Source organism: Nomascus leucogenys, chromosome 1a, assembly GCF_006542625.1.
Source record: "Nomascus leucogenys isolate Asia chromosome 1a, Asia_NLE_v1, whole genome shotgun sequence".
NCBI classification, from domain to species: domain Eukaryota; kingdom Metazoa; phylum Chordata; class Mammalia; order Primates; family Hylobatidae; genus Nomascus; species Nomascus leucogenys.
The window spans coordinates 14,894,837-14,912,544 of NC_044381.1; the positions used below are offsets into that span (position 1 = coordinate 14,894,837).

General features: G+C 36.8%; 1 protein-coding gene across 12 annotated transcripts in view; it reads right to left on the bottom strand.

Moving 5' to 3' along the window:
* The window catches only part of NFIB (nuclear factor I B), a 234,496-nt gene that overhangs the window by 89,158 nt on the left and 127,630 nt on the right, over window positions 1-17,708 (bottom strand). For 11 of the 12 annotated variants that reach the window (XM_003260428.4, XM_003260429.4, XM_030815159.1 and 8 more), the window contains one exon: window positions 9,015-9,068. In XM_003260428.4, the coding sequence (XP_003260476.1) occupies window positions 9,015-9,068 (54 nt within the window). Of the gene's footprint in view, window positions 1-9,014; window positions 9,069-9,943; window positions 10,088-17,708 lie in introns of those variants that run through there. The other variant, XM_030815425.1, reaches the window with a different exon arrangement.

Genomic DNA, 17,708 nt, shown 5'->3' on the forward strand with positions numbered 1-17,708 from the left:
CCATTGTAAAGTTAAGGAAAGTTTGAACTAACTGTAGCGCATAGCCCATGAACGAGTCCTTTCTCTGACAGCATTGTGTGAAAGGAGAGTACTGTGTTGAAATTGACTCTTCTCCCCATTCTTTCTTTCTCTGACCTGTATATTAACACAAGTCATGAAACACAAATCTGACTTGCTGAAAAACCCCTGATGACTCACTACTTATGAACCTATATTCTATGTCATGGCTTTAAATGCTACTCAACATCAGACACCAAGTTCCCTTCCTTTTCCCTTCTTCCATGTGAAATGCTCTTTCCTCGGCTAGGACTATATCCACCCTACAACCTCTCGTTCATCCTTTATATCCAAACTGTTCCATGCATCTTAAATTCCCTGGGAAGGGGGTAGACATCTCTGACTCCACTATGATTGCTCCTTTAAATATAAACCTGTGCGCACACATCTCTTGCCCAGTAGGCAGTCATTTTTTTTTTTTTTTTTTTTTTTTTTGAGACGGAGTCTCGCTCTGTTGCCCAGGCTGGAGTGCAGTGGTGCAATCTCAGCTCACTGCAAGCTCCGCCTCCCGGGTTCACGCCATTCTCCTGCCTCAGCCTCCCGAGTAGCTGGGACTACAGGCGCCTGCCACCGTGCCTGGCTAATTTTTTGTATTTTTAGTAGAGACGGGGTTTCACCGTGTTAGCCAAGATGGTCTCGATCTCCTGACCTCGTGATCCGCCCGCCTCGGCCTCCCAAAGTGCTGGGATTACAGGCGTGAGCCACTGCGCCTGGCCAGCAGTCACATTTTTTAGAGGTTTTTCCTCAATTTCAGGCAAGAAATGGTGTTCAGAGGTCAAATAAGGGTAATGGTAACTGAGAGGTGAAAGTAAATTCAAGAGACCTTTCAAAGTAGAATATGAATGAATATGTGGAGGATAAGGAAGAAAAAGGGTTCCTGGGAAAGAAATCATGAGCAACTCTAACCAAGGGTGTCTGGAGAGGATTCTGGTGACTCCAGGATATCTTAAAAAGGGAAAAAGCAAAAACAAAGAAAACAAAAAACCCAAGTCTGGGAAAATAAAATAAATTTAATTTTGGAAATGTTAAATTTGAGTTAACCATGAAACATCTAGGGAAACATGTCCGAAAAGTAGTTGGGCACATAGGTCTAAATCATTAGGAGAGAGAGCTATTTCAAAGGTATACATCTAGGAGAAAAAGTAAATATACTTTAAAAATCGCAAGGTACTGAAAACACAGAGAATTAAACACAAAAATCTGATTAAGAAGACAGAAGAAATTACCATATGCAATTTTTAAACACAGGAAGGTTCCTGGATTACCAGGAGAGGTCCTGTTTTCAGAGGCACGGGCAAAGTTTTAAACAGAGCATGGCCAACTAAATCAAATAAATAGGAATATGGAAGCAAGAACAGAACGGAAAGAAACCACTGGTCATGGATTTAATGAGAATATTTCAGTGGGGACAGAAGCTGAGGAGAAATCAAGATGGAATTTCAGGGGAAATGAAGATGAGACTTTGACATCCTTCATGTCATGTTACGAAGAAGAAGAGAGAGATGAGACACTTGGTTAAAGGGGTTTGTCCGAATGAGGAACAAAAGATGTATGTTTTAAAATAAGTTGGTAGGTAGGAATCAGTGAAATCAGAATAAGAGGGCTAGGAAAAGTAAAGGACAGACAGAAGTTTCAATAGACACAGAAAGTTGATGGCTTCATAAAGTAGAAACACCATGGAAAGGAGGAAAAAAAAATTTATACAATGTTAATACAAGCTTCTACAAGATAAATTCTTGGCAGGAAAAAAGTAATCTCTAAAGATACATTTGTACCCTTTCTCATGTCAATACTGAGATTTATGTAATAAAAGTCACTCCACCTTTCCTTTTATGCCAATAGGCTTACAACAACATTTGCTTTCTAAAAATTACAATTCTATTTCACCATGAGACTTGAAAGCATCTGTTTCTTTTGCCTCCTTTATAAAATCTCTAACATTCTATTCTTATGCATTTTCTGTAACTCGGGTATGTCATCTTAAGCCTTTAGAGAAGAGCAGTATAAAAATTCAAAAATTTTTTTTTTTTTTTTTGAGATGGAGTCTCACTCTGTCACCCAGGCTGGAGTACAATGACATGGTCTCGGCCCACTGCAACCTCCGCCTCCCGGGTTCAAGCGATTCTCCTGCCTCAGCCTCCCAAGTAGCTGGGACTACAGGCAAATGCCACCATACCCAGCTAATTTTTGTATTTTTAGTAGAGACAGGGTTTCACTATGTTGGCCAGGCTGGTCTCAAACTCCTGACCTTGTGATCCACCTGCCTCAGCTTCCCAAAGTGCTGGGATTACAATTTAACACATTTCTATTTGATTCCATATCAAATGATACTTTCTGCAGGAAGCCTTCTTGATCAAACTAGCTGGAAGAGAAAGTAGAATGAAGAAACCCTTCACTTTTATCAAGCACCTGCTATCTGTCAGGTGTGCTCCCCTGTGGGATCCTCACAACTGGCATGAACATAATTGACTGCACAGAGCGGTTGGCTGACTTGCTCATTCTCCTGATGACCCTTACAATCCTTCAAGGGACAATTTTAATTCCAAAGTTCATGCTCTTTTCACTGCACCATGCCACCTACAATGGTGGGAAACGGTATTTCACAACTTTGAACTCCTACAACACCTGCGTTGTAACATTAATATTTAGTCTTTATCTTAAATATAAATACATATGTAATATATATTTCATATATTATAATTATATATATTTTATTTTGTATATTTTATGAACAAAAACATTTGGGAAAAGCAAGGTTCATGTGTAACTCACATTTTTATCTTCTCCAGTATCTAGCCGAGTGTGATGCATACAATAGGTGCTCAGTAAATATCTGTTGGCTGAAAAATCTACCTTTAGACAGCTCTTTCTGAATTGTTTATGGTTCTTGGTATAAAATGGTGTGTATTTTACACAAGGGCAAATGGCTGTCTCTGCTTCTAATGATGAGTTGACTCAAATGTAGTATTTAATTGTTAACTCAGCAATCATTAAGCAATTAATATTATTTGTTATCTGATAGAGTAGGTGACTGGGGAGACATGGAAAAATCTCCTTCTCTCAGGACCTTATAAGATATTCCTAAATTGTCGCCTTTTTTTTCCTCTTTCATATTAAGTATTACAAATAATCAGTCTAGAAGCACTGTGGAGGCTGGGCATGGTGCCAACTGCTATGCAGATCAACCTTTCAGGAGTGGGCTGTATACAAGTTCCCATAATGTACCCTGTAAAATTATGTAGCTGAGGGCTATGCGTTCTTCTGGCTTTTTAAGACTAATTTGTGAAAGAAACACTTCCCTCATCCTCTCTTCCTTTACTCTGAATCCTATTCTAAATTTGAACATTTAAGAACTTTATTGAATGTGATGTCTCTAAACAAGTTAGAGGATAAAGAAGAAAAATGTTTTAAAACAAAATACATTTAAAAAAAAAAAAAGGCCTTTGATTTTAGCAATGACCCATACAGACCTCATTCTCAAACTACTTAAAGGCTTTACCTACGATGTCAGGTCTTATCTGCCATTAACCAGTCCTTTCAGCATCTTTCTCCAAATATTTTTATGAAAAGAGAGTCTATTTATAGTCGAATGCACATTGTCTAGTGCCAAAGTTTAAAATCACCTTTTAAGTATCATGAAATAGTGCATTTTTCCTCATTAAAAACATCTTGATCCTAACGGACACAATAAATGAGGACATGAGAAGGAATAGACATGAATTTATTAAGAAGTGAATGAGGCCGGGTGTGGTGGCTCATGCCTGTAATCCCAGCACTTTGGGAGGCTGAGGTGGGTGGATCATGAGGTCAGGAGTTCAAGACCAGCCTGGCCAACATGGTGAAACCCCATCTCTACTAAAAATAGAAAAAATTAGCCAGGCACGGTGGCAGGCGCCTGTAATCCCAGCTACTCAGGAGACTGAGGCAGGAGAATCGCTTGAACCCAGGAGGCAGAGGTTGCAGTGAGCCGAGATCGCACCACTGCACTCCAGCCTGGGCGACAGAGTGAGACTCCATCTCAAAAAAAAAAAAAAAAAAGTGAATGATGACTGAAAAAGCCAGAGTAAATTTCTCTTTTCTTTGACTTTGAACACCATATTCCAAGATAAAATGTGGTATGAGGTCCTCAAGGACCTATGTGAATTTATCTGCCTTTATGTACAGATTAAAAAGTACTAAGTGTGTCCTAAATTCTAAGATTTGAAAACTCAAGCAAATACCAGCTCTAGTGATCTCAACAGATGAACAGATGACAATGAATACTGCAGATTTTGAACTAGTTTTCCTAATAATTACTTGGTTCGTTTCTATTAGTTTTATGACAACCTTCTGTTGGCTTTGATTTCAGTATCTATAAAATAACATTGGAGAGAGAGCTATCTCAAAATTTTTATGACTTAAAGAATTTCTTTTTTTTTTGAGATGGAGTCTTGCTCTGTCGTCCAGGCTGGAGTGCAGGGGCGTGATCTCGGCTAACTGCAAGCTCCACCTCCCGGGTTCATGCCATTCTCCTGCCTCAGACTCCCCAGCAGCTGAGACTACAGGTGCCCGCCACCACGCCTGGCTATTTTTTTTTTGTATTTTTAGTAGAGACGGGGTTTTACTGTGTTAGCCAGGATGGTGTTGATCTCCTGACCTCAGGATCCACTCACCTCGGCCTCCCAAAGTGCTAGGATTACAGGCGTGAGCCACCGCACCCAGCCAGCGACTTAAAGAATTTCTTAAGTGCAAGATAAGCACATAGCTATCGTTAATAGATAATCCTTCTTTGATTTACTCAATTATTTATTTAGTGTCATCCTTGCTCCAGAGAGGATCTAAGGTGGCTTACTTGAGGTACACCCAATATATAATCCTACTGGTTCCCAGAGGTGTTGCCACACTACACGCATAAGTCAACACACAAAATAGCACAAGCACCTATAAAACCTACAAAAAGGAAAGAAGCATGTTAAGTCCATGTTATTCCAGGTAAGAAAAGTTCTGCTTAATGATACTAGAAAGGCCCCAAAAGTTTATATCATAAAATTTGCAAAAACTGCCCTAGGATTTAACATGTCTTTGTCATATTACCAGCATAGAATTCCCCACAAAACTACAGCTTTCCTGAACTCCAAAATAAGACATTAGTTTGGAATTGACTTAGAAGCAAAAATCTGAATTCTAGATTGCTATGTTTTCCTTGGATTTTACCCATTCTAGCATTAGGCAAGTGATTGAGATTGGGAAATCTTAAAGATCATAGTCCAAAGAATGTAGACACACAAAATAATAAAGCAAGTCAAAGCTAATTTCCAAAGATTACAATCCAATCAATCACACATTTCCTAAAAGTAGCAGTGGAGTTTTTAATTATTAAAGGTAAAAAGAGATCAATGTCTAAGTCCCAAAATTAATGGTTTACCCTCATTTGGTCCACAAGAGTTGCTTGCTATAGCCAAGAGAGGACATTTTTAGTTCTATTGCTCAGGAGGGATTAACTTGTTAAAAAAAAAAAAAAAGAAGAAGAAGAAGAAGAAGTGAATATAAATATATAACTTCTGACTCTATCATAAACAAGGCAAATGTGTATCCCTAGAAAAATGAAGTGCTTAGCGCTTCTCAGCCAAAATTGCAATGCCATGTCCTTGGGTGCTATCTGAGTTGTAGAGCACATTCACTCCGCAAAGATTATGGTGCCCATCCCTGCCACGTAACAAAGAACGCAAACTAAATATTAAGTCACAAATAGTTTAAAGAAATACCATAAAGGCTACTTAAAAGCTCTATAAAATAACAAATGACAAAAAATTACTTAAATATTTTATAAAATAATATCAAATAGTCCTTCTTCCAAAAATGTGTTGCCTTTGTTGCTTGTGCTTAAATACTAATTCCAACACAGAAACTCAAGGTAAGAACTAAAGGCCTATCTGTAGATGTCCATACTATAGTTTGAAGAGCTTTAGGGTCACCCTTCAGAAGTTCTAAGTCAGTAAGAAAGTAGTCTCAGAGTGAAGTCTGATGCTGGAGAAAAGCCAAGCCAGAGGAGGTGTTAAGTTTGTGGGTAGGCATATGCATCTGCACTTATAGGATGATCGGATGGGATTCCACCTTCAAGTCAACAGTGGGGAACAGATTTCAAAGAGCCTGTGTCTCCAAAAAGGCTTGAATTTTTGCCATCTCTTCCCAAGCTGTTGGGGAATAAACACAGGAATAGACGGTAGCAATTTCCATGGGTTGCACATCTCCCAGTGGAAAACTACCAGTGATAAGAAAGTGTTGGTATTCAAGGTGATCTTTTTCAAAAGCTTAGCTTGTATTTGGTATAACAATTCAAGCAACAAAGTGATTTGATTGTTTCATTGCTTGTGGTGGTAGATTGAATATTCTCATACATGGATCATGCCTTCTCAAGATACGGCATCTCAATTTTGGAGATTTCATATTGTGGCCGAGGCCAGAATACAGAGATAAAAAGAGCTTCCTAAAGATAAATTATGTCCTAAAATACCAAATATGCTTATACTTAAAAAAGAAGCTTTTAATAGAAAGTATAATTTACTCCAATTGACTATAAAACAAAAAACTTAATAAGTTCTAGTTGTTCACATTTAAAATGAGAAAACATTTTATATTCTAGGTTTAATTTATTACAAAGTATTACAAAACAAACTCTTAAGCTCATAAAAAATTCTTTAATAATCTCTATCGTTAAGTCCAAAATAGAATTCCTTAATAAGTCTTATGGTTGAGTTCATGGTATTATAATACACAAGGCATATTAAAATCAATATTTTACATTCTGGATAATTAAAAAAAATTCTAATTATATTCCATTTAAGTTGGGTATAATATGTATTTTATATTACATTCTGGCTCTAAAAAAAATAGAATCTATGTACGATTTACATATATACAATTTTCAACTAATCATAAAATGTATTTGTCTGTAGCATCCCAGTTTCAGGACAGTCTCAAAAAGGTTTGAGTTCCAAGGAAAATTTAAAACGGAAAAGAATCAGAGGTGTTCTACCTTGGTTGTTTTTGTTTGCCATGTTATATGCAAACAGAGAAATAAAGAGATGCTATATCGAATGTAGCAAAAACGAAATTTTAACCAAGCTTCTTGACAAATATTGAAAAATCGAATGACGTTACATAACTATTCAAGGATTATTTATTCAGCTCAAGTAGAGAACAGTTTTAGGTGAGTATAATTCCTTCTGTACATGTTCAGAAATGCACTTCAAACAATAACTGCTTTATTAGTTTCAAATCAAGCTTTCATTCAAATGCAGAAAACATATCCGTTCTTTAGTCCGACTTATAATAGCTATCAATTCTTTTTCTACCAAAGGTTCCCCTCTACTCCTACCTCATTCTTTGTAAGAGGAGTAAGGAGACTTTTAAAAAATGTTTGGATAAAATTCATTTTGTCTATCATGCAACACAGGGAAAATATCAGTTAATTAAAAAGAAAAAATCTTTGTAAAGTTAAAAGACCTTATAAGTTAATGAAAGATTCTGAACTTCAGAAAACTTTTGACAAAATTTATTATATTCTAAGTAGCCTTTTTGGAAAGATAACTAAAATAATATCAATCCTCCATTCACATACAACAAAATAAAATAAATTTAACTGGGAATTACATTTTAAATTATTCTGTTTTTAATGTTTTGCTCTCAATGTACAGTAATATTTAAATGATTTATGAAGAAAATGAAAAATCAACTTAGCACACATTTTTAAACCTGTGTTTAATTAGAACTTTTTATCTTTGAAGTATATACTACCTTTGTCAACAATATGATTTTGTACAATACAGAATTAATAAATATTTGGAAAAAGATAATTTTTCTAAAATAAAAAAACATAGACAGGACTCAGAAAAATACAGTCTGTTTTGATTTTGCATTTTTACTTGTATATCTACTTGCTGTATCTTTCTAAAATCATTTTAAGACAAAATTGGTCTGATAAACTTTCTTGCAATTTTGGGGTTCTTCCACTATTTCAGCCTCATATTAGCTAAGCACGACTTCAAGGAAGATCAAACGATGGAGGACCTAAAAACTAAGTCTACCTGAGGAAACTTTTCCTATTACTTCGTATAAACTTTCTGGTTTATTTTCAACGAAAAGACAGATGAGATTGTTTGGGGAGGTGGGGGGCATGTGTAGCTGGTTCGGGGTTTTTGTGTTTGGTTTTGTTTTTGTTAGTTTATTCTTAGAGCACTCTTTTACTAAAGTCACCAATATAATTCACATTCTTTTAATAATGAAAAACTGCTTGTGCTAGTTTTATCTCATGAGAAAAAACACTGCTCCTAAATCAAAAGCAAAATGCTGTATGTTCAGAGCTATATGAAGACAGCCAAGTTATAAAAGCCCATTTTCAGATCTGGAACAACTTCTGAAAACAAAGAGGGTATTTGGGATACCTTATGCTAAAGAAAAAAAAAAAAAAATCCTGCTTTCATTATTTCCTGATTCTGGAGATCCAATAAAAACTTTATGGAATAAAAAGTCTTGCAAAAATCCTTCCGTGAAAACATAACCAACCGCTCCCACCCCCAACCCCCTTTTAAAGTAATGAGAGTTGATAAACTATAATTACAGCATGGAAATTTTTACATTTTCTTATGAGTTTTAAAAGAAAGATTAAAAGGCTCATTGGCTTTTCAAACAGCAATTATTTTAGCACCTAAAAGATACACAACTAAAATATATGCGTATTTATTTTCAAAGAAACACCAACAAAAATTAAAACATTGGTGATTAGGTAGATACTGATGACGCCAATATAAAAGTATTTGCCACTGCAAAGGGCCTAAGCACAATCACATCTTGTCCCAATCATACCTGCCTGCCAGAACAAAATAGGCAGCTGACCAATTATGGGGTGTTTATCTATACAGTGGTACCTTTGTTCTCCAACAATGTCAGATTGCAAACGTCCTGGAACACATATTTACCTGGAGGATTCTTGGCAGGATCATTGTGGCTTGGACTTCCTGATTGTCCAGAATCTGTAAAGAAATCACAGAAAATGTTTTCTTTTTAATTTGTTTTGAAAGAATTTCACAATCCTCAAAGGACTCGAAAAAAAATTTTTAAGGTATAAAAATGAAGTTGAGTGCTTAAATAAAATATACTTTCCCAAGCCTTTTGATAGAAACATTTTACTCATCAAACTACATGAATGCATATACATATTTCTATGTCAAAAGAAAAACACAAGTATTGATCTACAATTTTCTGGGGCTAGAGCAAGGTTTTTTTGAAACAAAAGATCTGGCTACAAAGCCACTGGAGATGGTTTGAAGGTTAGGCAAATATTGAGGCCTGTCAGTAGCAATATGAAATAAAGCAGATATATTCTCTTAAAAATGCAATCTGAGTGTAATTAAACATGCATTTAAAAGCCTGAAAGTATGTTTTTATTCAATGAGTAAAATACACAGAAATGAGAGTCCGCTTTTCCAGGATTTCACACACAAGTACACATACCCATTCCAATAATCCCCCAACCTACTGGATCCAGGCCCAGATTTATCTACATCCTATAATAGCAATCGATTTGCAAACACCAAGGAAAGCATAAATTACTAGGTAGAAACCAACATGGCTTTGTGGAGAGCAAATGGTTGGATCAATTTAATTTCCATCCATGACAGATGGACAGACTTTGCAGGTAAAGAGGAAGAGATCAATGTCGTATATCTGAATTTCCTACCCCATATTATTCCTCATTGATGCTACAGAAAGAAACGTGGAAGACATACAACTGTTAGGCAACATGCCTTTTCGGACTGATCTGACACTGTTGTGTTTTGCTCACTCCTCTTCCCTCGTCCCCTCTGCATTTATCTGTGTCATTTGCCCCATATTATTATACACTTACTTGCAAGTTGCTTTGTAATCTTCTTTTATTGGTTCTAGCATTTAAGTTTTGTCTCCCCAACTAAATTGCATACTCCTAAGCAGAGGCAGAGATTCTGTCTACTTCTTTTGTGTCTTCCTCAGTGTGCTGTTCATGGCTGTGAATGCACTAGGCTTGCAGTAAACGCCGGAGGAATGGATGGCTCAGCTCCAGCAGCCTCTTTGCTTGCCTAGAAAAGGCAATTTTGAACTTGATAATGAATTTCAACAAAATTTGATAGGTGGGGCACAAATGACGGCTCTGTCATATACTGCCATATACTGAGAAGTCTCTTCCCCCAAACCTTGCCATTATACTTGAGCCAAGAAAGTGATTCGGTTAAGCAGGAAAATCATATGCTGGTTTTTTTCATCGGGGTTATTCTGTCCTTCCAGGTAAGTGATTAACATACTGAAATTGCTGCTTCTACTATTAAATGCAAGAACATCCTGTTAGTTTCTTCTCATATGAAACCTGGTTATTTATTTCTGCCCTTTGCCTCATGCCTGTTAGCTTAGATTTAATGCCGAGATCAGAATTTTACCCCTTCATCCCATTTCCTTGTCTTTTCGGTTTTATTTTAGAACATATTTCATGAAATCTTAGCAAGCATATTTAGTGATTCCCCCATTTTCCTCCAATTGTTTCCTGATTTTTCAAAATGAAAGCAAAGAAACTAGAAATGACCATTCTTCATCTGGCTCAAATCTCCTAAAGACAGTCAGAGAGCTGAGAACTCTCTGAAAATCTCTCTCATCTCCCATGAAGTCCTCTTACTACTTTTTCTGAAATCAAGGCAAGATTCAGTGACTTATAAATTAGATCAATCTTCTTCGTTCTACATTCCTTTAAAAAAAAATGGTACAATATGGGCCACTTTCCAGGCCTGGAGTATGATAGCTACATAAAAATGATAAATCATAACTTTTTGCTATAGCATCAGCTATTTTTCCCTTGAGTTCCTCTGACAAATGTCTCTCAGCATTGATATTACATTCCAGTTTAATTTCTCAAGCGATTCTAACATTTTTTAGGAATTCCTACTTATGTATATAATACACCCACTGACCAGAGCCTCCCTATGTTTTACTTTCCCTCCAAAGCTATCTCACTCTTATGAAGGTCTAGACATGCACCCCTCAAGTTGGCTAATGCCAAGCTTGTGATGACACCTGAGATAGTTAAAGTTGTCAATTGTTGCAGCAGTCGCCTTATTTCAGGAGTTGTAGACTCTCCATGAGCCTTAGCATGTTTAATTACAGCAACTTCAAAATGGTGCCACAAAACTCTTTTCCATCATCTGTTGCTAAGATTTGGGTCCAGCAGAGAAAAGAATGAAAAGTCTCTTCCATTCGTAAGAAACTATCCAGCTAGAACAATGGCATCCCCTGTTACCACAACATCCCACTTGGGAAACTCTATTCTTTTCTGCTGTAAATTACTTTTTCTTCTCATTTCCAACAACTGCAGACCAACTTATTCAATTGAAAAAATATACTTACTAAAAAAACCACAAGTATTTGAGGGAAAGCTGAAGTAGACCCTAAATTTGAGGCACACATTTGCTTTTTGTAACAATTCCACTTTCTAAAATGATCTGGTGTTTACTGGCACACAATGACAGACTTTCCTTCATACGCCAAAGCCCGTGCCTTCTCATGAAATAAAACAGTGTATACTGTGTCTCAGAAACATAGGAGAGGGCCCTCTCAGTGAACAAATGATAGAGCATTTACTTTTCAGACTGTAAATTCTAACACTGTAATCTACTCTTAACTCTTATGTCACCTTATATCGGTCACTTAATTCCAACTGCTGGAAAAGGAAGTAATCAGCGAGTCGTGGTTGGCAGAGAAACCAAAAATGACTGTTATTGTGGTTGACTTCAGAGAAGGAATTATTCAGACCACATCTAAACCCCTTCCAATTCACCACCTAGGTCAAATTACTCTATACCCAAAGGTTTTATTTAACCACTTCCATCACTTTGCTCAACCTCCCTCTCTCTCTCTCTCTCTCCGTGTGTGTGTGTGTGTGTGTGTGTGTGTGTGTGTGTGTGTGTGTGTGTGTACTTAATATGTTACAGTGAAGCCTGGCTCTGTCCCTCACTAGTGGCATGATCTTGTACAAAATTACTTACTCTTAAGAGTCTTGGTGTCTGGATCTTGAAAACTGCAATAATATTATCTACCTTGTAAAATCATTGCAAGAGTCTATCATATGAAGCACCAAAAGCATTGGGTCAGACACAGTCTACATTATCAGTAAATAAAAGATATTAATATTAAGCATAGAGCCACATTAAAAATGATTAATATATTTAATGGTTTAAACATATTAAAATGAAAAAAATTAATCATTTTTAATGTGGCTCTATGCTTAATAATAACTGACTTTTAGGAAGGGAGAAAAGGGACATAACTAAGTTCCGTCCATCCCAACACACGCATCTAAAAATGACTGGTGGGTTGACTGAGCATGGAGAAGTGTGTGCCCATCTGAGAAATCCTGTGTAAATGCTTTCACCCCTCACTCCCCAAAAGGGAGGAGCCCACTGCTCTTCAAGTCTCTTAGCAGCTGTCATGCTCAAAAGGCAGTAGATACCAGCCAGTTGATGAAAATTACCTTCCAGAAGGCTGAAGTCTTTGAGGAACAAGGCTGCTAAGAGTTGTGAGCTGCCCAGCATCTGGGTCTGGTGTCTGGAAAAAAAAATTTTTTTTTTTTTTTTTTGAGACAGAGTCTTGCTCTGTCACCCAGGCTAGAGTGCAGTAGCACTATCTCAGCTCACTGAAGCCTCCACCTCCTGGGTTCAAGCGATTCTTGTGCTTCAGCCTCTCGAGTAGCTAGGACTACAGGCACACACCACCACACCCAGCTAGTTTTTGCATTTTTTGGTAGAGATGGGGTTTCACCATGTTGGTCAGGCTGGTCTTGAACTCCTGGCTTGAAGTGAGCCACCCACCTCGGCCTCCCAAAGTGCTAGGATTACATGTGTGAGCCACCACACCCAGTGTAGTGTCTGGAAAGATTTTGATGCAGTAGAGAAAAAGAGAGGAGTTTCTGAAGGCAGCCAACCAAAACCAGTCCTCCCTCATTCCCTTCCACCTCTCATTTTATCTTCCTTGATCTCATTCTCTATTTTCTACATTTCTGTGTTGTCTCTTTCTGACTTGACTGGGCATAATGTTGAACTGAAATAAATTTTGTATTACATACTTATAAAAGTTTCATGTTCCTCATTCTTTAAGTGTGGGTTAAACATATGTTTATTCTTCTAAAAAAAAAAAGTAATGAAGTTATTTCTAAATTACTATATTTTAAACTCAATCAGTTCCTTCTTCTCCAGGTTAAAGATTCTCCAGGAACAGGAAAAGGTTCACATTCATGCAGGACCCTTACCAACTTTTCAATCCTTTCGTCCACTCCTTTTTTAAAAAGCAGTCAATCGCTCGTGGCTCTTCTAATGTCTAAGCTTTACCTAAGGAGTGAGCAGTTTTTCCTACGACCCAATTTTATGGAAGATCCTAAGACACATAAGTGATCAAACGACTTGTCCAAAGTTACACAGCAACTATTAAAACTTATGTTCTTTATATGGACAGCCTATTCAGACACAATACTTCTTGAATCATTATGATGCAATCCTAAAATAATGCAAAGCCAAATGATTTTTCAGTAGTTTAAATGTTTCTGAGAAACTTACCTTCCCCTAACTTCCCTCACCCTTCCCACCATTCACCAATACATTCAAAATCTTTTTCAGAATCTTTTTTTTAAACCTTTAGCTATTTTCTATATCTAAGTTGGAAGTAATTATTAGTATCACTGAACTCCATACACTAATTGATGTTTTAAAGAGAGGCCAATTCTATAAATCAAATTTAGTTTGGATTGTCTCCATTAAGCAGAGGAAATTCTAATGTTTTATGGACAATCTGGTGGAAGCTCTGTAAGATGTGTGTTAAATATATATGACAATAAATAAATAATAGCCTGTAAAGTATTTCTTACTGAGCACTAACTTTCTGGAGTAGATACACTGCAACTATCTGAGGTAGATAAATCATCAAAATTGTCAAATTTTTTTTGTAGGTCATTAATGTAAACATCATTTAAATGTAAATCAATTAAGATTTATGCTCACGCCTATAAATCCCAGCACTTTTGGAGGCCAAGGCAGGCTGATTGCTTGAGGCCAGGAGTTTGAGACCAGCCTGTCCAACATGGTGAAACCCCGTCTCTACCAAAAAATACAAAAAAGTAGCCAGGTGTGGTGGCGCACACCTGTAATCCCAGCTACTTGAGAGGCTGAGACATGAGAATCACTTGGACCTGGGAGGTGGAGGTTGCAGTGAGCCAAGATCAGCTCATGTATTCCAAACTCTTGGTAATGTTTGGAACACAGCACGTGCTCTGTAAGGCTTATTACATTTATATTTAATTTACAATAATGACCTTTAAATATTGTTTTTAAAAAAGAATATACACTCTATGCCATGTAGAAGCTCAGAGGCTGCCTGAAGAGACAGAAATATACAAATAAAAAAATACATAAATCAAGAGGGGACAGATGATTCTTCCTAGGAAGGGGGGGCAAGGGCATATCATAAAAGACATCAAAAGAAGGTGACCTTAGGAACAATGCCGTGAAAAAACGACCTGATTTCCCACCTTTCTAAGACATATTTCACTCTTTTACCAAGATGATCTTTATAAGACCCAAAACTGATTAAGCTAAACATCTGCTAAAACCTTTACATATATTCTGAAAATAGTATGCCATTCATGGCACCTTGATCTGGTCCCCATCAGCACCTGGGTCATACTTTAGCCTTTTGATTCCTCGTGTGTCTCCCTCATTTGATGTCTCCAAGTCTGTGCATAATGTTCCCCCTTTTTTCTCCCTGAAGTCCCCCACGGTGAGGTCATCCCCTTTAGATCCTCAACAATATGACATGAAGTCTATTGCCCTATTTAGCCTTATAGCCCTAATCTTTGGGATAGGGCCTGGCACATTCGGTTAAGTCGAATGAGCAGAAAACCATCAGTCTATAAACTATAAAAGTGCACAGAAAAGAAAGACAAAGCATACCGCTCTGTGTAAAATCATACATTAGAAGTCAAACAGATAAATTTCTCGTGGCAAAAGCCAGGGAAACAGACACACAATTTCCAAGGTTAAGTCTCTCAGTCTAATGTAAGGCTCAATCCTACTTCCCAACTCCCTGAAGAAATATTTGGAAACAAGATAGGGTGGATAAGACATACTATTCTGAGTCAGAAATTATTTTTTGTCCATCTCTTATAAAGAGACTAAATGTTCGGTGAAGGTCCATGTCCCTACTTTGCAAGCACTGGGCCAAGACAGTTTTAATGACCTTTATATATCAACTTTCTACTCCTAGATGAAACTTCTTTTAGGAACTCCTTTTATTCTCTGACACCATAGCTTGAGGATCAACAGAAAAAGACAACTGGAGAAGCATAATTTTAATTTATAATGATTTTAGTGCAAAGAAGGAGCTGTACAAGGTGAGTTTTCAGGTCCCCTGTGGCTCTAAAATTCTATGGTTCCATAACAATATAGCTTTTATATCAAGGGATATCAGAGGAGTAAATGAAACCCACACTGTAACCTGTTAACCTACAGACAGCCTCTTGCTAGAACTAAACTTAGTCATCATGTGATAAAAGGCCCCTTTGTCATAGTCCTTTGCCTTAAGCAGGTGAAGAAATAGCCCATTGTCAATGAAAGAATACCATGAGATTTTTTTTTAAGGCTTAGAACAGTCTCTTTCTCTCTAAAACATTATTAATTGATAATATAATATAACAGTATATTTTTACAATTAAATATATAACATGCCAGAAACAAGATGCAACAGGTAAGAAACAAAAGCTTGAGGGAAGGAATACAAATGCATGTATTTTATAGTAGGGAAAGAAAAAGGTAAAACAAAAACATCTATATCATTAAGGGTAATGGAGAGCAAACTATTCTCCTTGGGCCAAACCTTCTTCTCTCTTCCCCTCTCTCTGCCCACAGTTTTCTACCTCACCCTTTGCAGTTTACTGTCTCCCATAACTGATTCCTTGGGATTTATAGAACACTAGCTTTCCATAATCAAGATTCCTATTACATAATTTGGTGGTTGTTTTTTTTTTTCCAGCACAGTTAAAACACTAGGCAGCTTCAGTTTTAATGGAAGGTTGCTTCATTGCTTTGAGTGACACAAAATTATAGTTTTACATTATTTTATTTTCTCTCTATTAGATGTGTATTAAAATAAGACAACGAAAGAACATGGGAAAAATGAGTGATTTCCTTGCCTCTCATAAGCATGTGAATGTTTGGGAAATGGTTTCTCTCTCTCTCTCTCTCCCTCCTTCATTCTTCTCTCCTCTCTCTCTCTCTCTCTGTGTATGTGTGTGCCTGTGTCTCCCTTTATCTCCTGTCTCTCTCTCTCTGCTTCTGTCTCCATATTTCTGTCTCTCTGTCTCTTTTCAATAGGGCATTAAATTATCTGGAGTCCACTTCACTGCAAAACTTGGTTAACAAGCTGTTCATGGGAAGTTTTAACTTTATCACTTTGTTAATGGAATCCTTGATCTTGTTTGTTTCTTTTGTTTGTTTGTTTTCTTGTTTGTTTGTTCAGTGAATCTGTACTCCTCCTAAACCCAGTTCTCAGCAATAAGAGAAATTAGACCTCTCTGAATATTTTGGCAGAACCAACATAACATTTGGGAGATGCAGTTTCCTGCATATTTTAAACCGTTTACTATTTCAAATCTGAAGTCCTATATCTTCAGATCCCTCTTTCTGTTGGTTAATATTGATTTTAAAATATATGTTTGATTTAGCAAAACGCATAGTTTAAAAAGATATTGCTACATTTAAGATCTTCATGATAAAGTAATTTCATTAACCAAAGAAAACTATAGAACAAGACAGTAGATATATAATATATCTTATTTCATTCCTGAACACTCCAGTTGTTTTATCATTAAGCTTTCTTTTAAACAGCCACTTTTTTGCTTAACAAGGAGATTAGGTTCAAAGAGTCATATCCCAAGGATTAAAATAAGGATTTGTTAAGGCTCAAGACTGAAATTTGTCCACAGGGAATTAACTGAAAAAATAGGCCACTGAAATTTAAGGTGGAAAAAAAATCATGTATCAAAAATCATATATCAAAAAAAATCAAAGCAAATCATTCTACCACGGGGGACTACTAATGAAACCCCTGCAAATATGAAACCCCTGCACAAAAAGTGTTAAACCTGCCAACATCTCTGACCAGAGGGCTGTGGTACTTCATTAAGTAGTACCAACCCACCCCCCACAACAATGGGAAGCTAGGATAATCATATCTGACCTTTCTGCCCTAACCTAAGATTAAGTTCAATGACTTTCTACTGATCTAGGGATTGAGTGAAACAAAGGTCATAATCAGGATCACCTACAGTTCTTGCTTTCGAAGGCTTTAACCTATAGAATGCAAAAACACCGTACTGGTCATTGTCAAGATTGCTGACTTTCTACAGTGTGTTTTCAATTAAGTAAATAAAACGTGGTAATTAAATCAAGATTGCATAATATGTTTTTGATTTGTAATCTTATTTAAATTAATTAACTGACTCAATCCTTGCTTAGTTTTTAAACTGGTCGAGTTAGGGAAAGAGTCCCTGGGAGCAAATCCAGTTTTCTATCTTTAAAAACAAGGCAAAGCAATCTGGCATACTTAAA